Raw genomic sequence first — 22,455 nt, forward strand, 5'->3', positions numbered from 1 at the left:
CTTGCTACTGTGACAACAAAATTTCCCGAATACGGGATGAATAAAGTTATCCAATCCAATCTATATATGTTTTTCTCCTATTAATCAGTGCAGAATGGGGGAGCTTGCTCGCTAATACGAGAGGAATATACTACCTCTCGTTGGCAAGCGGTCGTGTGTTATCCTATTGTGAGGACATTTGTGTGCATCATATTCGGAATATTTCGAAGGGAAGACAAAAGCAAACAATCCTTGATAGGTTCCCTTTAAAAACTGCAGCTGAAAGTCAGGGTGGAGGCGGGGCAAATAGAGCCAACCCAGGAGAAGAAAGGTTTTTGTTTTACCTCTAAAATTAAATTAGAAATAAGTTTAGTGTAAGGTTAGATTTAATTTATTTTTGAGTGTGGCTGTATCGTAATCCAAGTTCATTTAAGTTTGTTTATGTTATGTTGCGAGCACGTTGCCGTGCAAAAAATGACTCTCACACACACACTCTCACTCACACTCACTCACACACTCACTCACTCACACACTCACTCACACACTCACTCACACACTCACTCACACACTCACTCACACACTCACTCACACACTCACTCACACACTCACTCACACACTCACTCACACACTCACTCACACACTCACTCACACACTCACTCACACACTCACTCACACACACTCACACACACTCACTCTCTCTCTCACTTACTCTCTCACTCCCTCTCCCTCACTCTCTCTCTCCCTCACTCCCTCTCTCACTCTCTCTCACTCTCTCTCACTTTCTCTCACTCTCTTTCACTTTCTCTCTCTCTGTCTCTTTCTCTCTCAACCGACCGCCATCCGCAAACTCCCCGTTGTATAGAAAAATGCATAATTTTATTATTAAACATCATAACCACTAGTTATTTGTTACTCTGTTAGTGGATGCTGAATTACAACCAATAAAAATGTTTTTGCATTATAACATCCTATTATTTGTTGTTTGTTTGTTTTAAATTGATTGTCAAATAATATCAGTAAACAAGGGCCTTTCCAGTACATTGAGAATTATTGTATCACTGTTTTAATAAAACTCAAGTTTCACATTTTAACCTTAGTTCCCTGCCTAGCGTTTGTTCAATGCTATGGTGAATTCACAATTCTACCTCTTCTAGGGGCCTGTACAAAAATTATACTGAGTGGTCTCAATCAAGCATATACTTAATTTCTTTGGCAATTGCAGAAGATTAAAACGTTAACGACTCACCAGGTGAAGCATCCAGAGAACACATACAGAGCAAACATCTGTCACAGGTGTTTGTATAGGATGAACTCATACAAGTTGTTTGCAGCTTTTCACTTGTTCTTCAAGACACAATGTGTTTAACAGTTGGAGAGTGCACATATACATTTGATCATTCCAAAACGCTCTAAAGAATGTAATAACTGAATGTCGAATATTGTTCCACTCACGAAAAAAATGGCATACTAACCTGTAGACGGTGCTCACAGTACATGGGAAATCTACTTGCAGTTTATTGATAAAGCTTTCCGTCAGATGCTGAATGCTGGCCTTTTCTTTAATCTATTTGACACAGTTACATGAAGTTTTATCTTATTTTGCATAACTACTTAGTCTCCATTAAACTGGAGTTTTTTTTTAAAGCCAAATGTTTCATAGGTTGTTGAAATACGTAAAATAAACATCCAAAATAGAATGTGAATATGAATAATCTTAGATTAGATCAACTATCATTAATGTGTTTTGTCAGCTTTACTCCTTGTTTTTATCATCAATATATACATTCAATTTTGTCTGTGAAAAAAATGTTGACTTCAGCTACACTTTGACCATAGTGTACACTACAATATTTGACACTGCCACAGTGAAATGAATTTTTTTGTATAATCACAATAAAAAACATACAATTCAATTCAATTCCACGGAAAATCTGAGACCTCAGAATGGTAGGCCTTACTTACCTTAGTGTTCAGGTTTGGTGAGAAAACAGAAGGCACATTGAAAATATGGTTATAGAAGGCTATTTCTTTTGCAGAGTAATCCCTCATAGGCCTCACTGATATAATGTCACCATAGCGAGAGTCTGAAAAGTTCTGTCAAAAAAGACGCAGCCAGTAATTTGTTACTGTTGATCGCTAAAATAAATTACTAGTTAAAAAATACACTTACTGTATCTTGAGCAACCTGTGCTCCTCTTCCCAGTGATATACTAACAAGAAGTTTAACAGCTAGTCTGGTACAGTTGTCTCCCAACATCAATTTACTGTAGCCTTCACAACGTGCTGTGTGCACTAGAAGATGTTGTCTTAAAAAATAAAAATAAAATAAAAATAAACATTTTTTCTTCCTATATATGTTAGTTGTATATTTTAGTGCAAGGTCATGAATGGGACAATAAATGAGCAAATTGTGGCAAACAGCAACAATGAATCAAATATACCGTATTTACTCACATATAAGCCGCCCGTGCGTACAAGCCACACCCATAAAATTGCCTTTAAATTGTTGAATTTTACAATTTCTCGTGCATAAGCCGCCCCCTGATTCGCAAGTTTCACCTCCATATTCATGGTTTTAATAGGGAGTCCAAATGTGTTCTTTTGAAGGGAAAATCTTGAGAAAAATCATCACAAGTAGTATTTCTGAGATACTGTATGTATCAAAAGCATATTAATAGGGTCAATATCATAAGGAAGTTATTATGCCCGTCTTTGTAAATGCAAAATATCCAATTATTCAATTTGAAAAAAATCCCTTCTTTGTCATTTTTTTCTAAATAAGTCTATCTTGATGAGAATCTGATAATTTTTAATGACAAAAATTGTGATGAATTCTAGTTCCAGACCAACAGTCATGGGAAGAAGAGGAAACATGTTTTTAGGTTAGCAATAGCAATAGAGGCTAATTCGGAGCATGAACACAAAAGGACAATAACATGGCCAAAATGAGCGATTATGAGATGCAAGACAACACAGAAACGATTCCCTAAAAGATCTAAGTAAATTCTCCCTGGCCTTCTCTTACTTTTTTTAAAAATTAGTTTAGATTAGATTAGATAACTTTATTCATCCCGTATTCAGGAAATTTCATTGTCACAGTAACAAGAGGGTGAGAATACAGACACAGGAACACAGGAAAATACATTTTATACATAAATAAATAGGTAATAAATAAGTTAATAAATAAATAAGCGTGTTGTTTGAGAAGAAAAAAAAGGCATCGAGTTATAGTTTCATGAGTAGCAAATCTAATCTTTTGTAATTTAACTTTAGAAAGAGAACATTTAAATAATATCCTAATATCTAGATGTGATGTATTGGATTGGATTGGATTACTTTATTCATCCCGTATTCGGGAAATTTCGTTGTCACAGTAGCAAGAGGGGGAGGAAGCAGAAATAGGAAGGCATTTTAGACATAAATAGATAGGTAATAAGTAAGTTAATAAATAAATACATGAATAAATATTTAAATAAAGAGGGTGTTGCTGAAATATATATATATACATACACACATACATACGTGTACATACACATACATACATATATAAGCACATATATACATACATACACATAGATGTACATGCATGCATACGGTAGGTCTTAACACTCAGCCATTTTTTGTTAAACAGCCTGACAGCTGATGGGCGGAAGGATCTGCGGAAGCGCTCCTGCAATGAGGGTGCCGCAGTCTATTGCTAAAAGAGCTTCGGAGGGACTCCACAAACAAACCGTCGATATTGTCTGAAAGTCATTGTGGAGGCGGGGCAAATAGAGCCAACCCGGGAGAAGAAAGGTATCAAAATGTCAAACAAAATTAGAATTAAGTTTAGTGTTAGGTTAGATTAAATTTATTTTTTAGTGTGTCTGCATCGTAATCCAAGTTATTTTAAATTTGTTTATGTTATGTTACGAGCGCGTTGCTGTGCAAAAAGTCCCCCCCTCTCGTACCCCCGCCCTCCCCTCTCTGTCTCTCTCTCTCCCCCCCTGCAAAATCGGTCTAATTTTAGTACTATTAAACACATTTTAGTAATATTAAACCACTAGTTATGTGTTACTTTGTTAATAGATGGCGAATTAGAACAAATAAAAATGTTTTTCCAATCCAATATCCTGTTTTGGGAGTTTTTTTCAGAGGGTTGGAACGAATTAATTTGTTTTTAGTTCATTTCTATGGGAAACGTTCGTTTGAGTTACGAGAAAATCGACATATGAGCTCAGTCTCGGAACGCATTAAGAGATATTTCACCGGGGCAGGGCACATTTTCCCATTCTTTATTTATTTAAAGACATTAATAAATAATTTCCTTATAATATTCACATTTTTGTGTTTCCTCACATCTTTCATACAAAATTGGGACACTTTGACCAATTTTAAAGGGTCTAGTAGGAAGTTGTGTGAGGACCGTATAACGAATCTGAGAATTTATATATAAAGTACACCTCTACTTACCAAATTTTCAAGTTACGAAAAAGTCTTGGAATAATTTAATTTCGTAAGTAGAGGTACAAGTGTATATGTTCATTAATATGTGCTCTCCCTTATTAAAAAAATCAAACTCAAACTTTCACAATTGAATAAGGAGGAAAGTAAGATTTTTACTTATTCACAGAAGTGTGATGTTTCAAATTTGAAAGAAAAAAGATGTGATAGTTATCGATAGACTGATTTTTTTACCGTGATAATTTTTGTCATATCGCTCAGCTCTCGGAGGTGGTTTACCAAATTTTGACAAATTTAAATTGTAACCTTCTCTGCTTCTGGATGACCATCTTCAAAAAAAAAATCTAATTTTCAGCACAACAATGATTGGGGTGATGTGTGGACTACAACATCGGTATATGCATGTCATTCAATCTCGCACTAGGAAGTCAAAAATTGCAGTTTTACGGTAGACAGCCTGCTGAACGTGGCTGAAAATCTGGGACAGCTGGATTTAGCTGTCACGTGTTTATTGTTTCAAATCACCATTACGGGAAGAGTGAGTGCATTTTTGGGTGCCTCATAATGTATTGCCATCAATATTAATTATACTGTACAGAAATTGAATATCCAGAATGACTTTACAGTCAATTTAAGACAACTTAAGACCATAATTACATAGTTTTTAATTCAATACATTTGAAGGCTTTTTAAAGACCTGCGGGAACCCTGATATCTCAGATGTAGCTGCATTGATACAAGACTAGTAAAATATTTCCAACATGGGAAATGGATTCTCATGATACTGTAATAGTGTCGTCTATTATGTTGCATTTAATCATTTAATAAAAATAATTAAACAACAATATTTGGTTAATGAACACAAAATTAGGGGAATAGCGCTTCTACAAAAATAAATCACAGTCAATAAAACTATTAATTAATCAGTTAATGGATAGAATCATCTATAGAGCAATCAATTCTAAAAATATTTCAGATTGATAGACCGACAAAAGTTTTCATTTTATTAATATTCTATTTTAATTGTATAATTCAAATAAAAGCAAATGCTTATCAACTCAAGTGTTGTAAGCACAGAATGAATATAAAATGAATTACCTCAAATTACTCAAAATGTCTTCTTTGGCTGTCAGTGTTTTAAAACAGTTAATGAGCTGGCGCAGTTGTCGAGTCTGTAATTCTTGGACAAAGTGGAATGATGTGTCGTTCTTCTGCTCAGGTGTTAACTGACTACAGGTATCTTTTCGGATGAAGTCATCCACAGATGCTTTGTAGGAACTTGCTTTTTGCTGGGAGGAGGGAGCCATCATGATAACTGAACTTGGGAGGTCAAGAACCTACAAGTTGAGAGTCAGATAATTAATCAGTTCGGGACTAACAGCCTAGTATTATGTGAACTGAAAAATCACAATGCTGCCGGCAACACACAGATAAAATTAACTTGCTGTAACAAACTACCTGGAATTCCGAGGCTGCAAATTAATTGTGTAAAATTCTAATCAGAGCCAACATACAGTGATTGTCAAAAAAACGCTGAATTGGTTTTGTTCATTTTCATAGATATTCATTTTTTTTGTCATTTTCTTACCTGACATGTCTAACCACCCAAGGCTAGTCTTAAATCGTTCTGTTGTAGTGGTAATAAGGCTATACTTTTGACAAGCTTAATTGTGCAGTTGTTGTACTCATTGTAGCTCGGGTTTGTATAATAGCTACGAGGGAACGCTGCATTTTTAGGTCATTTTCTTAACTGACATATTTTGGCGTATTCCGCCTTCTCCAGACTGTCACTGGTGTAGGTGACTTTCAGCTGATGTTCCAGGAAGGTGTGACTTACCTGTCAAAATTGATAGGCAAGTCACGCCATCAGCTGTCCATATACTGCTCCAGGTGGTAGAGTATGAAAGCTCCATCGTCCCTGCTTCCTGATCGCGCTGGCCTCACTAATCCAATGCTAATGTTTGTTTTCTTCTGTGTGGATGATTGTGGCCTTTTTCCAGTCAATGGTGGGATGATGGCTGACTTGTGGTGTTCCTATTGCTTGTTCCTTTTTTTGCTGTAGTTCATGGGTGTCCAAACAGGTCCTCAAGGGCAGCAGTGGGTACATGATTTCATTCGAACTAGGGAAAATGATACATTTTCACCAATCTGGTGTCTTCAAAGTGTAATCAGTAGATTGCCGTAGGGTGCAGCTGGTTTCAACTGAATTGGTTAAACTGTCAGTGTTGGATCAGTTCGAACAAAAACCAGACTGCGGCCATTTGTGGAAGTTTTGACACCCATGCTTTAGTTTTTCTCTCTTTCGTCTCCTTCTCACAGTTTTTTTTCTCTAGTGATGAAACACTTCGCCTTTTCCTCTTTGTATGATTTATTGCATTACTTCCACAGAATTCTGCATAGAGAATTGCATTTTCCGGGTGGATTTTGTCCTTTGTATGAACCAATATCTGTGTGAGTTGTGTGCGGTTTGACAGGTGGATTGATTTTATGCTTTCTACCAGCTCTTTGGATACATTCTGGATCACTGACAGCCAAACCATCATGCAGCAATATCACCAAAAAGGAAGCAAAAGCAATGGCAACACTATCAAAAAACAAAGACATTACAATCCTCCCAGCAGATACAGGCAGAACTTCAGTAGTATTGGACACAGACACAATAGAGCAGATCCAGCAGCTACTGCATGACGACACTTTTGAAGTATTAAAAAAGATCCAAAAGAAAACATCAAAAATAAACTCTAAGCACTACTTAAGTGTGGTACGTAGTGGTATAAAATGGTCGTGACCGGACGTTTGGTCGAAAGACGTTTGGTCCCCGGACGTTTGGTCGACCGGACGTTTGGTAGAACGGACGTTTGGTCGCCGGGTTTGCTCGCTGTCAAATTATGACAGAGTTTACTGTTGATATTAGATATTTAGATATTAAACTCTATCTCATGATTATAATTTTGAGAGATGGTTTCAACAGTAACAACCCGGCGACCAGACGTCCGGTCCACCAGACGTCCGGTCGACCAAACGTCCGGTCGACCAGACGTCCGGTCGACCAAACGTCCGGTCGACCAGACGTCCGGTCGACCAAACGTCCGGTCGACCAGACGTCCGGTCGACCAAACGTCCGGTCGACCAAACGTCCGGTCGACCAAACGTCCGGTCGACCGGACGTCCGGTCGACCAAACGTCCGGTCGACCAAACGTCCGGTCGACCAAACGTCCGGTCGACCAAACGTCCGGTCGACCAAACGTCCGGTCGACCAAACGTCCGGTCGACCAAACGTCCGGTCGACCAAACGTCCGGTCGACCAAACGTCCGGGGACCCAAAATGGTCAGTCATTCAATCAATTAGTACTTGACCTTCGCAAAAAAGGACAATTATCATCAAATAATTTTGTCAACAATAATAAGAGAAACTTTCAATACAATTCGATAAATTTATACTGCAATTCCACCACCCGACCACCACGAAGAACAGAGGCGCTGATGCAATGTGGATGTTAGTTCCAGACCAACGTTCAGTCGACAAAGAAGATGGTAAGGAACAAACAGCTATTTTTAACATGTTTAGCGATAGAGTGGATGACACAGACCATGACAGAAAAAAAAGACTTATGAGATGCAGGACAACACCAAGGAAACCCACTAAAAGATCCAAGTCTCCCTATTGTGTTTTCTTTCTTTCTTCTTTTTTTTCTAAATGCCTCTTAAATATCTATGAATAAACCACAGGCTTATTGAAAATTTCCTTGACCCATTTGACCCCACTCTACTCATTTGAGGACAGCCTGTAACTCTTGTTATCAACAGGTTTCACCTATTTTAATCAAATGTTATGAAAACGTTGCCAACAACTAAAACTTGTTAAGTCGGGTTAAAATGGTTAAGTTCTTCCAAATTAAAAAAAATAAAAAACTTAAATGGCCAAGTGAGGTAAATTTACATTGTTTCTTTTTGTGAGGCTGAAAATTGCCAAGGGTGATGATGTCTTGAGTTGATTATTTTATTCATTTCATATTGTACAGCTAGTTTTGGTTTGAAGGCAAGTTCATAAAAATACAGATGCCCGTGAAACATGTTTTAATCTTAATTGCACAACAAAACAAAAAAAATACTTTTAAAAATCATATTTTATCTTCCCTTTTCATTGAAAGTAAGGTACCGTAGTTACCTTCATAATTGAATAACGAGGATAGTAATTTATTTACTTATTCATAGAAGCTTGAAGTTTCAGATTCGAAAGAAAAAAAGATGTTATAGTTATTGTGATATTTATCGATAATTTGACATTTGTTTTTTTTTGTTGTTGTTTTTTTTAATCGTGATAATTTTTGTCATATCGCCTAGGCCAGTGGTTCTTAACCTGGGTTCTATCGAACCCTACGGGTTCGGTGAGTTGGTCTCAAGGGTTCGGTGGATCCTCTGCCACGGAGGTCAAGAAGCATCGACTACTCATTTCTATTCACGATAACATGCCGCGCTTGACCATCACTGGCTGCAGATTATCACGTGACATTGCTTGGCCAATCATTTTATTTTACACTAAATTGGGTTCAGTGAATAACCATATGAAACTGGTGGCAAACATCATCGCAAGGATCTATGGCAAGCCAAATATTCATAAACCAGCTCCAAATCTCCACCTCAACGTAGACAGCATCAAACATTAAAACCACTATTGGAAGTCACAAATCAACATTGAAAAAAACTCAAAACTCCCATCAAAACTAAGCAACATTAAAGTGCAGAAAAACGGTGTTAATCTCACATTTCATTTTTTATCAAAACACCCATACAGGCTACAATTCAGATATTGCAGGACCACTTAAGAACAGACAGGACACTAAAGAAAAACAAACAAACCTAATAGGACAGGGTATCACACAGCAACTCTAATTCATTGATTACATTTACAGTGCGGCAAAGTATTTAGTCCACCACCAATTGTGCAAGTTCTCCTTCTTGAAAAGATTAGAGAGGCCTGTAATTGTCAACATGAGTAAACCTCAACCATGAGAGACAGAATGCTGGGAGAAAAAAAACAAGGTCACATTGTTTGATTTTTAAAGAATTTATTTCCAAATTAGAGTGGGAAATAAGTATTTGGTCACCTACAAACAAGCAAGATTTCTGGCTGTCAAAGAGGTCTAACTTCTAACAGGGTCTAACGAGGTCTCCACTCGTTACCTGTATTAATAGCATCTGTTTTTACTAATTATCAGTATAAAAGACACCTGTCCTCAACCTCAGTCTCTCAGACTCCAAACTCCACTATGGCCAAGACCAAAAAGCTGTCGAAGGACACCAGAGACAAAATTGTAGACCTGCACCAGGCTGGGAAGATTGAATCTGCAATAGGTAAAACGCTTGGTGTAAAGAAATCAAATGTGGGAGTAATTATAAGAAAATGGAAGATATACAAGACCACTGATAATCTCCCTCGATCTGGGGCTCCTTGCAAGATCTCACCCCGTGGCGTCAAAATGATAACAAGAACGGTGAGCAAAAATCCCAGAACCACACGGGGTGACCCAGTGAATGACCTACAGAGAGCTGGGACTACAGTAACAAAGCCTACTATGAGTAACACAATGCGCCGCCAGGGACTCAAATCCTGCACTGTCGGGCGTGTCCCCCCGCTGAAGCCAGTACACATCCAGGCTTGTCTGCAGTTCGCTAGAGAGCATTTGGATGATCCAGAAGAGGACTGGGAGAAAGTGTTATGGTCAGATGAAACCAAAATAGAACTTTTTGGTAGAAACACACATTCTCGTGTTTGCATCCAAAGAACACCATACCCACTGTGAAGCATGGGGGTGGAAACATCATGTTTTGGGGCTGTTTTTCTGCAAAGGGACCAGGACGACTGATCTGTGTAAAGGAAAGAATGAATCGAGAGATTTTGAGTGAAAATCTCCTTCCATCAGCAGGGACATTGAAGATGAGACGTGGCTGGGTCTTTCAGCATGACAATGATCCCAAACAACCAGCCAGGGCAACAAAGGAGTGGCTTCGTAAGAACCATTTCAAGGTCCTGGAGTGGCCTAGCCAGTCTCCAGATCTCAACCCCATAGAAAATCTGTGGAGGGAGTTGAAAGTCCGTGTTGCCCAACGACAGCCCCAAAACATCACTGCTCTAGAGGAGATCTGCATGAAGGAATGGGCCAAAATACCAGCAACAGTGTGTGAAAGGCTTGTGAAGAGTTACAGAAAATGTTTGGCCTCAGTTATTGCCAACAAAGGGTACATAAAGTATTGAGATGAACTTTTGGTATTGACCAAATACTCATTTTCCACCATGATTTGCAAATAAATTCTTTAAAAATCCAACAATGTGATTTTGTGTGGGTTTTTCCACATTCTGACTCTCACGTTTGAGGTCTACCCATGTTGACAATTACAGGCCTCTCTAATCTTTTCAAGTAGGAAAACTTGCACAATTGGTGGTTGACTATATACTCACCTCTGCCTATCTCTCACCCCCGCTTACACTCCACTCCGTAGGCAAACAACGCCACAAATAAAGATAATAAAAACTTGGCCCGACGACGCACTCTCTCGGCTGCAGGACTGTTTTTCCCGCACCAACTGGGAACTTTTTGTACACGACAACCTCCAGGACTACACGGACTCTGTACTCTCTTACATAAAAAACTGCATTGACAACGTCACTATAGATAAACGAATACGGGTTTTTCCTAACCAAAAACCCTGGATGACCAATGAGACACAGGCACTCATCAAATGCCGTAACTCCGCCTTTAGATCAGGGGACAAGATAAAATATAGAGCTGCCAGAGCTGAGCTGAAGAGGCATTAAAAAGGCCAAGGCAGCATATACCAAAAAAATTGAGGAGCACTTTACAGAAAATAACCCAAAGAAGATGTGGCAAGGAATACGACATATTACCAACTACAATAACAATAATGTCTGTTAATGCAGATGCCTCACTAGCGGAGGATTTGAACCGTTTCTTTGCCCGCTTTGAGACTGACAAATCAGACCCAGTCTCAACACCCCCACCACCACCCTGCAGCAATACACTGACGTTCCGGGAACAGGAAGTGAGACTGGTAATGCGGTCTGTAAACACCAGGAAGGCTGCTGGCCCAGACGGAGTACCTGGGAAGGTGCTCAAAGCCTGTGCTGACCAGCTGGCTGGAGTCTTCACATACATTTTCAATTGTTCCCTGCAACAATCCATCATTCCATCTTGTCTGAAATCTGCCACCATCATCCCTGTCCCCAAAAAGCCAACCATTGGCAGCATGAATGATTATAGGCCTGTTGCCCTCACGCCTGTGATCATGAAGTGCTTTGAAAAGTTGGTGGCCCGCCATATCAGGAATACAATCCCTCCCTCAATTGACCCTCACCAGTTTGCTTATAGAGCAAACAGGTCCACTGACGATGCTATTGCCATTGCTCTTCATACAGCACTGAGCCACCTGGAACACCATGGGAACTACGTGAGGATGCTCTTCATTGACTATAGCTCAGCCTTCAACACCATAAAACCGGACATTCTGACTGACAAACTCTCCCACCTTGGACTATCCTCTTCAATCTGCTGCTGGATAAAGAACTTCTTGACCAACCGACCACAGACTGTTAGACTTGGTCCCCACCTCTCTTCCTCCATTACACTAAGCACTGGCTCCCCTCAAGGCTGTGTACTGAGTCCTCTTCTGTACTCCCTGTACACATACGACTGTACACCCACCCACCAGTCTAACGCCATCATCAAATTCGCTGACGACACCACTGTGGTCGGACTCATCTCAGGAGGGGATGAGTCGGCTTACAGAGATGAGGTCAACAATTTGTCTTCGTGGTGCTCGGTGAACAATCTCACACTGAACACCACGAAAACTAAAGAAATAATCCTGGACTTTCGCAGACACGGCACAGATCTGGCCCCACTCCTCATTAATGGAGTATGTGTAGACAGGGTCCAGTCCTTTAAATTCCTGGGGGTCCACGTCACGGATAAGCTCTCATGGTCTACAAACATCACGGCAGTGGTGAAGAAGGCTCAGAAACGACTCCATTTCCTCAGGGTACTTAGGAAGAACAACTTGGCCACCAAGCTTCTGATAACCTTCTATAAAACCACTGTAGAGAGCATCCTGGCGTACGGCATCACAGTGTGGTACGCTGGAAGCACGGCGGCAGACAAAAAGGCTGTGCAGAAAGTGATTAACACTGCCCAGAGGATTGTCGGCTGCTCTCTGCCCTCACTGGAAGACATTGCCAGCCCTCGTTACCTCAGCAGAGCCAAGAACATCATAGGGGACCCTTACCACCCTGGTCACAATCTGTTCCAGCTGCTGCCCTCTGGAAGACGCTATAGGTCCCACAAAGCACGGACAAGTAGGCTTAAGGACAGTTTTTTCCCCACATCCATCAGACATCTAAACTCGCGGTAACATAAGACACATTCCCTTCTGCGGTAATATAAAAAGAGGTTTTGGGTGGTGATCTGCCTCCTACTAGCTGACTGAAGTAAGGTAAGTGGAAGACAGTGAGAGGTAAGCGAGAGGTAAGCGACCTGTATCCACAATAGCAGAATGCCAATTACAAGTCCGTACTAGAAATAGGTCTTTTGCCGAGTAAACGTAGCTTATGGAGAAGCACCATCAATTTCGTCACACGCAGTTTCTGCGTGTGATGACAAGTAGGCTTTTTGTGTTGTGATAACTACAACAGGGGCCTATGTCCGATTATGATTTGCCCCACTGTACATGCTTTCAATTCAGAGACACCATATACAGATAGAAAGAAGGGGTTGCTATGGGAGACCCACTCTCTGATATCCTGTGTGGGCTTCTCATGGAGGCCCTGGAGCAATACAAACCGTTGAAACATTACATGGACAACATTGTGGCGATAATCAAAATAAGACATACACAACACCGCACAGATCATCTCAACTCCTTAGACACCACGAGTAGCCTCAAAATCACACACTAAGAGGAAATGGACCAATCCATTGTTCTTCTGGACATGAAAATACAGTGATGTGAAAAAGTATTGCGCCCTTTTCTGATTTGTTTTTTGCATATTTATCACACACAAAGGTTTCAGATCATCAAACAAATTTTAGTATATGGACAACCCAAGGAAATAGAAATAGCAGTTTCTAAATGATGATTTCATTTACCAAGTCAGAAAAAATAACAAACTTGTCTGACCCTCTGTGAAAAAGTAATTAGCCCCTGAACCTAGAAACGGGTTGTGCCGCCTTTGACAGCAATAACTGAAATCAAGCAATTATGATAATGTGTGAGTCCTTCTACAATGCTTTGGAGGAATTTTGGCCAACTCTTCTGTGCAGAATTGTTTCAATTCTGCGAAATTAGAGGGTTTTCTAGCATGAACAGCCCGTTTCAGATCACATTACAGCATTTCAATAGGATTTAAATCCGGACTTTGACTTGGCCACTCCAAAACTTTAACTTTGTGGGGTTTTTTTTGCCATTCAGAGGTGGACGTGCTGGTGTGCCTTGGATCGTTGTCATGCTGCATGCTCCAAGAGCGCTGGAGTTTGAGCTCACGAACTGAGGGCCAGACGTTCTACAAAATTTGCTGGCAGACAGCAGAATTCATTCTTCCATCAATTACAGCAAGTCATCCTGGTCCTGAGGCAGAAAAGCAGCCCCAGACCATCATACTGCCACCGCCATGCTTCATTGTTGGTATAGTGTTTTTTTGACGGAATGCTGTGCCATTTTTTTTGCCAATTGTAACGGGCTGCACACCTTCCAATAAGTTTAACTTTTGAATCATCAGTCCACAGGATGTTTTTCCAAAAGTGTGGAGGATCATCAAGATGTTTTTTGGCAAAGGTATGACGAGCCTTTATATTGGAACTATGCCATGGATGCCAGCTTTGGCCAATGTTATTCTTATAGTAGAGTCATGAACATTGACCTTAACTGACGCCAGTGAGGTCTGCAGTTCTTTCGATGTTTTTCTAGGTTCTTTTGTGACCTCCTGGATGAGTAGTCGTCGCACTGATGGAGTAATTTTAGCTGGCCGACCTGTTGGGGGAAGGTTTGCCACTGTTCCCAGCTCTCTCCATTTGTGGATAATGGATCTGACAGTGGTTCGCTGGAGCCCCAAAGCCTTGCACATGGCTTTGTAACCTTTTCCAGACTGACAAACGTCCATCACTTTTTTCGCATTTCTTCTTGAATTTCTTTGGCTCATGGCATGATGTGCTGATCTTGTAGCCTACTTCACTTTGTCTGACACATTCTATTTAAATGTTATCTTAATTTAAGAAATGTGGTGGTAATCAGGTTTAGGTGTGGCCTGTGAAATTGAACTTAGCCTGCCTACAATTGTGATTAGTCACAGTTATTTTGTGATTTAACAATGCAGGGCAATTACTTTTTCACAGAGGGCCAGACAGATATTTTCTGCCGTTGTAAATAAAATCATTATTTAGAAAATGCATTTTCTCTTTCCTTGGGTTTTCTATGTGTCATAAAAAATGATTTGATGGTCTGAAAGCTGTGTGTCTGATAAATATGCAAAAAACAATTAAATCAGGAAGGGGGCAAATACTTTTTCCCGGCACTGAACATCACACAGACATCAAGAAAAAAAGTATATAGTAAATCGACACACCTACCAAAACATCCTCTGTACATCTGAACACTCCACTATCCTTATGTTGTCAGTAACTGGAACATTACAAGAACACCTCGCAATAATCACGGACCCAGGGGACAGAACACAGGATGAAAAACACATACAACAGGCACTTAAAAGATGTCAGGATCCACAGTGGGGAATAGCAAAAGGTGCAAAACAAGTTAAGATGAAGAACACCACAACACAGGAGGGGAAGAAAAAAACAAACAAAAACAATAATGCAGGGGAAGGGCAACGCTGCCATAGGTGAGAGGGAATACAGAATGTATCCAAAGAGCAAGGAGAATACGCTCAACACACCTGTCAAACACACAACTCCACACCCGATTTTGGTTAATCCAAAGGACAAAATCCACCAGAGAGACAAATGCAATTTTAGATATAAAATTTCACGCAAATTATGGAATAAATAATATATAGGGGAAACAAGGAGGAAATTTAACACTGAAAAAGAAAGTGCACCGAGACAAACAAGAGCAATAAAAGAACGGGGACAGCCATCACCGACCACTGCAAAAGGGAAAACAATATTATGGCGAAGTCATCTGCACCAAAGAAAAGAAATACTAGCGTTGGATCAGGGAGGCCAAGCCAGGCAGGGACCAAGTACAACGGATGTCTTGAACGCATAATTTTGCACGCAAGTTGAATCCGAGTCTCCTGATTTTGGGGCTCTGCGGATCAGGATCCGATACTGCAAGTGGGAAAAATAGCATATCCAAACGTCTTTTTTCCTCCAAAGCTATTTAACATTTAAGACTAATAAGAGGGTTATTAGCGATAACTTACAAATCAGCTGTGGAGCACAAAATAAGGTTGCGAACAAATTACGTTTGGATATTTGGTTTTTGTAAATAAATTGGTATATTAAAAAGATTCCAATGGGCTCTCTAGATTGGGATTTTTGGGAGATTTAGTCGTATGAAAAGTTTGGGCACCCCTGATGATTTTCAAGATGTTCCTTTATAAATCATTGAATGTTTGGATCAGCAATTTCAGTTATATATATCATAGCAGGAAAACAGTGATATTTGCGAAGTGAAATGAAGTTTATAGGATTTACAGAAAGTGTGCAATAATTACATAAACAAAAGCAGGCAGATGCATAAACTTCGGCACCTTAAGAGAAAATTTCATCAATATTTAGTAGATCCTCCTTTGGCAGAAATAACCTCCTACAGCTTTCAATGGGGGGCTGGATTCTGGTTGAAGGTATTTTTGACCATTATTCTTTACCAAACATCTCCAGTTCAGTCAGGTCTGATGGTTTCTGGGCATGGACAGTCTGGGGGCTGAGGCATGTGCGTAGAACAGGCTTCTGCTGCATTACGCTTCCATACAGCATCCCCTTGCGCAAAGCCCGCTGAATAGATGATGCACGATGGCACCATCGCAGCAAGCTCTTGCAGTAGGTCTATGGAGTTGGACTGTGGTTTGAGTTTGACTGTTCTCACCATCCTACGCCTTTGCCTATCTGAGATTTTTCTTGGCCTGCCACTCCAGACCTTACCTAGACCTGTGGCTGTGGTCTTTCATTTCCTCACTATGTCTTTCACAGTGGAAACTGCTATCTGAAATGAGCTAGCTTTTTGTATCCTTTCCATAAACAATCCTTAAACAATCTTTGTTTTCAGGTCATTTGACAGTTGTTATGAGGTTCCCATGTTGCCACTCTTCAGAGAAGCTGCAAAAAGGAGAACAACTTGCAACTAGACACCTTAAATACCCTTTGGCTTCGCCTGTGTATATAAGTCAAGGGTCAATGAGCTAATCAAACAGATTTCCAATAATTAGTGCTAAAGATATTCAAATCAATATAACAACAAGGGTGCCCAAATTTATGCACCTGCCTACTTTTGCTTAAGTAATTTAAGTAACCCGATCTTTTTTTTTACCCAATTCCAGGCCTCTGAAAATGACATGACAGTGCTTGATTTTCGATCAGATCCGGGACATCTCTACAGAGGACTATCAACAAGGAGGGACAAGGGGACTTTCATACTTTCTACCACCTGAAGCAGCATCCTGTAAAGAAGCCATTAAAAATCAGGGTTTTTGGCCCGCCGTTACTACAATATATTGGTATTCAGTGGCTTTTTAGAGGAAATACAATACATACTGTGATTCTTCACCACTTCACGGATTCACATTTGCGGCTTCAGTACATTGCGTTTTTTTATTTTAAGTATAAAAAAAGTTCATAAAAATGTCAAAATCCAAGCTGACACTCGCAAGCGGAAGACGGGAGATGAAAAATGGCGGAAATCAGGGCACTTCCTCTTTGGCGCCGAAATGGGTGGCACTCCACGCAGAAGTGAAATTTCACCGGAGAAGAATGACAAGCCAATAATACAAAGACCACTGTGCTTTTTCTTTGGATTGCATTACATACATTTCCCACCGTGCACAGAAGGACTACGCCGAGGCTTTTCCAGCATTGTTGGATTTTGAATTGGCGTTGAAAATGCCTCTTAAACATCCTGCGTCATCTAATGCATAATGAATGAATCTACCGTGCATTACATAAAATAAAGAAGGAAGAAGCGAAAATTCAGTAACCATGAGGAATGAAATCATTGTTAAAATGGAGAACGCCCTATCGGGAGCACATGATTTCTCTGGATACCAACATGATTAGAACCATATTATATACAGTAATACCTTGACATACGAGTACCCGAACAATTTGAGATACGAGTAAAATTCTGAGCAAATATTTTCCTTGAGATAAGAGACAAATTTTGAGATACGAGCCAGCCAGGTGGCCGAGACGCAAGAGGCTGCTTATGATTTCAGCACACTGTCTTTCTCGCTGCATCTCCCTCATGTAAAGACATCTACGAGCACCGGGCGGAGCGTTGCATTTTTCCGTGGTTTTTTTGCGTTAGTCAGTGCAGAATCAAGGGAAAAACAAAGGGTCCAAAGAAAGCAGGTGCAATGAAGGGTAGTGTGACGACAAGGCGTATGATGACAATCGATATTAGGCACAAAAAAGTGGTATACGCGTGACGGAGCTGGCTCGCCAATATGAGAGGAGCACACGGACAAGTTGGCAAGTGGTTGTGCGTTATCCTATTGTGAGGATTTTTGTCTGTGTCATTTTCATTATATTTTGAAGGGAAGACAAAAGCAAACAACCCTAGATAGGTTCCTAAAAAATTCTGGCTAAAAGTGAAGGTGGAAACGAGGCAAAAAGAGCCAAGCCCGAAGTAGAAAAGTTTTTAAAAAATTAAAACAAAATTAGAATTAATTTTAGTGTAAGGTAAGATTAAAACTTATTTTTAAGTGTGTCGGTATCATAATCTAATTTTATTTAAGTTAAATTTATGTTACGTGCGCGTTGCTGTGCAAAAAAAATGTAGTATTGAACAATATAACCACTACATAGTTATTTGTTGCTCTGTTAATAGATGGTGAATTAGAACCAATAAAATTGTTTTTCCATTGTAATATTCTGTTTCTTGGTGCTTTTTCAGAGGATGGGAACAAATTAATTTTTTTTTGTTCATTTCTATGGGAAGAGTTGATTTGAGATACGAGTAAATCGACATATGGGCTCTGTCCCAGAATGCACTAAGATCATATCTCAAGGTATTACTGAATAACACTCTGGGCATGCAGAACTCTGCCTGATTTTAGATTTATAACAGACAACTCATTATCAAAACTAACCTGTTCTAACGGCACAATGTAATAGGGAAATCCTGAGGCCTTAAAAATATCGTCCAGCTTTGTCACTGTTTGCTTTCTCTCGTGCAGAGACTGATCCAAAGCACCACCCTCTGTGAAGATATACATTCAAACTGATTTCTGCAACCAAGCACGAGTGTGTTCTGGTGTTCAAGTTTGTAATTTACCATCAATGTAGATAATTCCTGGCATGAATCTCAATTTCTTGTGAGCATTCAAACTCAAACCCTGGAAGAGGAGTGGGCAAGATACTTCATAAAAGACATCAAGGAATAGGTTAACAAAGTGTACTGTGTCTACTCAGTAATTCCTGGTGATCGCATGGCAGGTACACACACCTCTTGGACTTGTCTGAGCATTGATGAAGAAGAAGGACCTCCAGATACAGCCAAAAGCACCTAAAAGTAGACAAAGGTGAAGACCATACTAGTAGTGGTAAAACAAAAGCCCCGCGTCTTGATTTTATGAGTTTAAAAAATAGATTGCTTTGTATGTTCTTTATGTATCAATAAGTAAAGGCAAAATTATAATCTGACCTGATGAGATTTTCCAAATTATTGTTTGACCATGTTCAATTATTTCAGTAATTTTGTGGAACATTGTACCCGTTACCAATAGCATATATATATGGATCATATATAAGGTATTTACTCGCGTATAAGCCGCCCCCTGATTCACAATTTTCACCTCCAAATGTATGGTTTTAATAGGGAGTACAATTGTGTTACTTTGAAGGGGAAAATCTTAAGAAAAATCATCACACGTGGTATTTCTGAGATACTGTATGAATCAAAAGCAAATTATTAGGGTTGTAAAGGAACAAATTCATGATTTAATTTTAATTTAATTCAAATTTATTTTGTTACACTCTTAAACAGCATTTTGACGTAATTAGGAAGATTTCTGTAAATGTATATGTCCATATTTCGTGAGTGACTTTTATTGTGAATGGCAAAAACTTTAAAGCAACAGCTGATATGTGAACCGCGGAGGAGTTTGTTAGTCTTTTAGTATACATCTTAGCACTGGCTGAAGCGGCACAATTTCTCACGGTGGTTGGATGTTTATGGAAAGGGAACGGAATACATTTAAACGAACTGAAAACCATCAGTTAAGAGTTGACCATCTTTCGGCTGGTACACTACAGTGAGAAATTGACCCGCACCTGCTTGTTCGAGCTGCTGAGCTAGGGAAGGAAAGGAAACATCAGTAAATTGCAAGCAAGTGTGGTGGTCAAAAGTGAAGAATAACCTGCATCGAGCTGCTGAACTACGGAACGAAAAGGAAACGTCAGCGAGTAGCAAGCAAGTGTGGTGGTCAACGGCGACGGTAACATTAAAGACTTTATTACTAACTAACAAAATGTATGACATGAAAGAACTGAGAAATAAGCTACAAGAACAAATAGATGATAGACGGTTGCTAAATGAAGAATGTGACAAGTATTAAAGGAACAATTTGAAAGCAATGAAAAACGGCTAACCGAACTTCATGATGAAAGTGCAGAGCTACTGCTAAACATGCCTCGTCATACAGAACGCCATTCCAAACCTACGGAGAAAATGCGAGAGTATCAAGTGGAGGAAATAGATAAAAGGGAAAGGCGTTTGATGAGACTATACGAACAATGGAAAATTAAAATCAGAACAGCCAGAGAAACGTTAAAGAAAGAGATTTCTGATTCAGTTATCCAACATGGCAGATGACACAGAAAATGGAATGAAGGAAATATTGAACCTTTATGAAGACTTAAGAAAGAGAGTCCCGCCATCCACAGAACCCCGAAGGAAAGTTGATGCATGTGAGGCTGTAACAAAGGACTTTGTTAAATTAACTTTCGAGCGTCTGTCTACAAGTGGAGAATTCAATGAGAAAGATGCCAAGCACAATGTCCATCAGCTACTAAAACAAGAATATGCACACTCAAAATATGGAACTGCATCTATGTCACAAATCAGTCATCGTTCTGAGTCGAGCATTACTTTAAAGCGAATAGAAGCGGCTGCTGAGTTAGCTGCAAAGGAAGTTCAATATAAAGCAATGCAAGAAGAAATTAAACAAAAGGAAAAAAATAGATTGATGGAAGAGCAGCATAAAAGTAATTTGGAAATACAGCGTGTTCACTTAGAACGCATACAAGCACTGGAAGGCATAGAAGCAGCACGCACCAAACTTGAAACTTATGAGAAAGAGATCAAAGAGGAAAGTTTGGCTAGTCAACCCGTGCATCCAAACAGACAGTGAACTTTCAGTGACAATCTGACCCACCCTACAGATGTTCTCCAACTAGTCCAAGCAATACAAGAAAGCATAGCCACAAACAGACTGCCTATTCTCACTCCCACAAATTTCAGTGGTGATCTCATCCACTACATAGAATGGAGAGCTTCATTCCAGTCTCTCATAGATCAAAGGAACATTGCCCCAGCAGATAAACTGTACTACCTTAATAAATATGTCAGTGGTGCAGCACAAGCATGCCTTGAGGGCAATTTCTATAGAAATGATGAAGAGGCGTGCAGTGATGCATGGCGTAAGCTTGTCCAACGGTATGGGCAGACGTTTATGATTCAGCGTGCCTTTAGGGACAAACTTTCAAAGTGGCCCAAAATACATCCCAAAGATGCGGAGGGGCTAAGAACATTTTCTGATTTCCTGAATGCATGTTTACAAGCGATGCCTCATGTGAAAGGCCTTGATATATTAAATGATTGTGAAGAGAACCAGAAGCTGATGCTTAAAATCCCTGACTGGCTGGCTTCCTGTTGGAACCGCCAAGTCACCGTAGCCCTCATGGATGGCAGAGACTTTCCTGACTTCAAAGAGTTCTCTCACTTCGTGTCTCTAGAAGCAGAAATAGCCTGCAATCCTATCACTTCCTTACACGCACTTCACTCTAGCACGCCCAACGAAAAGAAAGGCACAGGAGAACCAAAGAGAAACAAAGCAAGTGTCCTGAGTACACAATCTACTGCTGCTGATTTTGACAATTCAGCAAATAATAGCAAATCAAAACCTCCATGCCCATGCTGTAAAAGTGACAAACATCAGCTACCCAAATGCCCAGACTTCAAAGAGAAAACATTAGAGGAAAAGCAGAAACATATAAAAGAGAACAGGCTATGTTTTGGGTGTCTTAAGACAAATCACCAAGCCAAACACTGCCGTCGTCAATTAACTTGTGATGTATGCAAAGGGGGACAACCCACCTGTCTCCATGATGAAAACTACCAACCTTGCAGAAAAAGAGAAGCACCAGTGAGCACTCCAGAGGACTCCACACAGGCCATGGCACTCAATGTTACAAGAGGAGACCAAGCAAACAACACCTCTATGATTCTGCCTGTGTGGATGTCCGTGAATAGCGAGCCTTCAAAGGAGCAGCTTTTTTATGCTCTACTGGACACGCAAAGCGACAGCACATTTCTAGACAATGAGATAAGCAACAATACTACAAGAAGATGGCCTCACCTAAAATGCATCGTTGACAAGGTACCTCCTATCCTCTCCTGTAATATTGGACTGTTAATTCGGTACAACTGTCCCAGAGCATTAACACCCAGATAGGTGCTGGCTGGAAATGGCAACGAGCCCTACGCCGTTCTCACTGATGTAAGATAGAGAGAGCGTGGTAGGCAGCTCAGCCCCAAGCCTAAAAGGAATAGACCTGTGCCATAAGGTA

The 22,455-nt window shown here is 40.0% G+C and overlaps 1 protein-coding gene across 12 annotated transcripts in view; it reads right to left on the minus strand.

Annotated features, from left to right (window-relative positions):
- ctu2 (cytosolic thiouridylase subunit 2 homolog (S. pombe)) overlaps positions 1-22,455 on the minus strand; it is a 72,204-nt gene that overhangs the window by 27,214 nt on the left and 22,535 nt on the right. For 9 of the 12 annotated variants that reach the window (XR_013303817.1, XM_077612897.1, XM_077612895.1 and 6 more), the window contains 8 exons: positions 19,112-19,171; positions 18,941-19,001; positions 18,756-18,865; positions 5,521-5,759; positions 2,150-2,285; positions 1,942-2,073; positions 1,452-1,543; positions 1,226-1,323 (listed from right to left, as the gene is read on the minus strand). Coding sequence is in view for 11 of the 12 variants with exons in the window: in XM_077612897.1 (XP_077469023.1) it covers positions 1,226-1,323; positions 1,452-1,543; positions 1,942-2,073; positions 2,150-2,285; positions 5,521-5,759; positions 18,756-18,865; positions 18,941-19,001; positions 19,112-19,171 (928 nt within the window). In the remaining variant the exon portion in view is untranslated. Of the gene's footprint in view, positions 1-1,225; positions 1,324-1,451; positions 1,544-1,941; positions 2,074-2,149; positions 2,286-5,520; positions 5,760-18,755; positions 18,866-18,940; positions 19,025-19,111; positions 19,172-20,510; positions 20,581-22,455 lie in introns of all 12 variants that reach the window. The other 3 variants (XM_077612903.1, XM_077612899.1, XM_077612898.1) reach the window with 3 other exon arrangements.

This window comes from Stigmatopora argus, chromosome 11, assembly GCF_051989625.1.
Source record: "Stigmatopora argus isolate UIUO_Sarg chromosome 11, RoL_Sarg_1.0, whole genome shotgun sequence".
Lineage (NCBI taxonomy): Eukaryota > Metazoa > Chordata > Actinopteri > Syngnathiformes > Syngnathidae > Stigmatopora > Stigmatopora argus.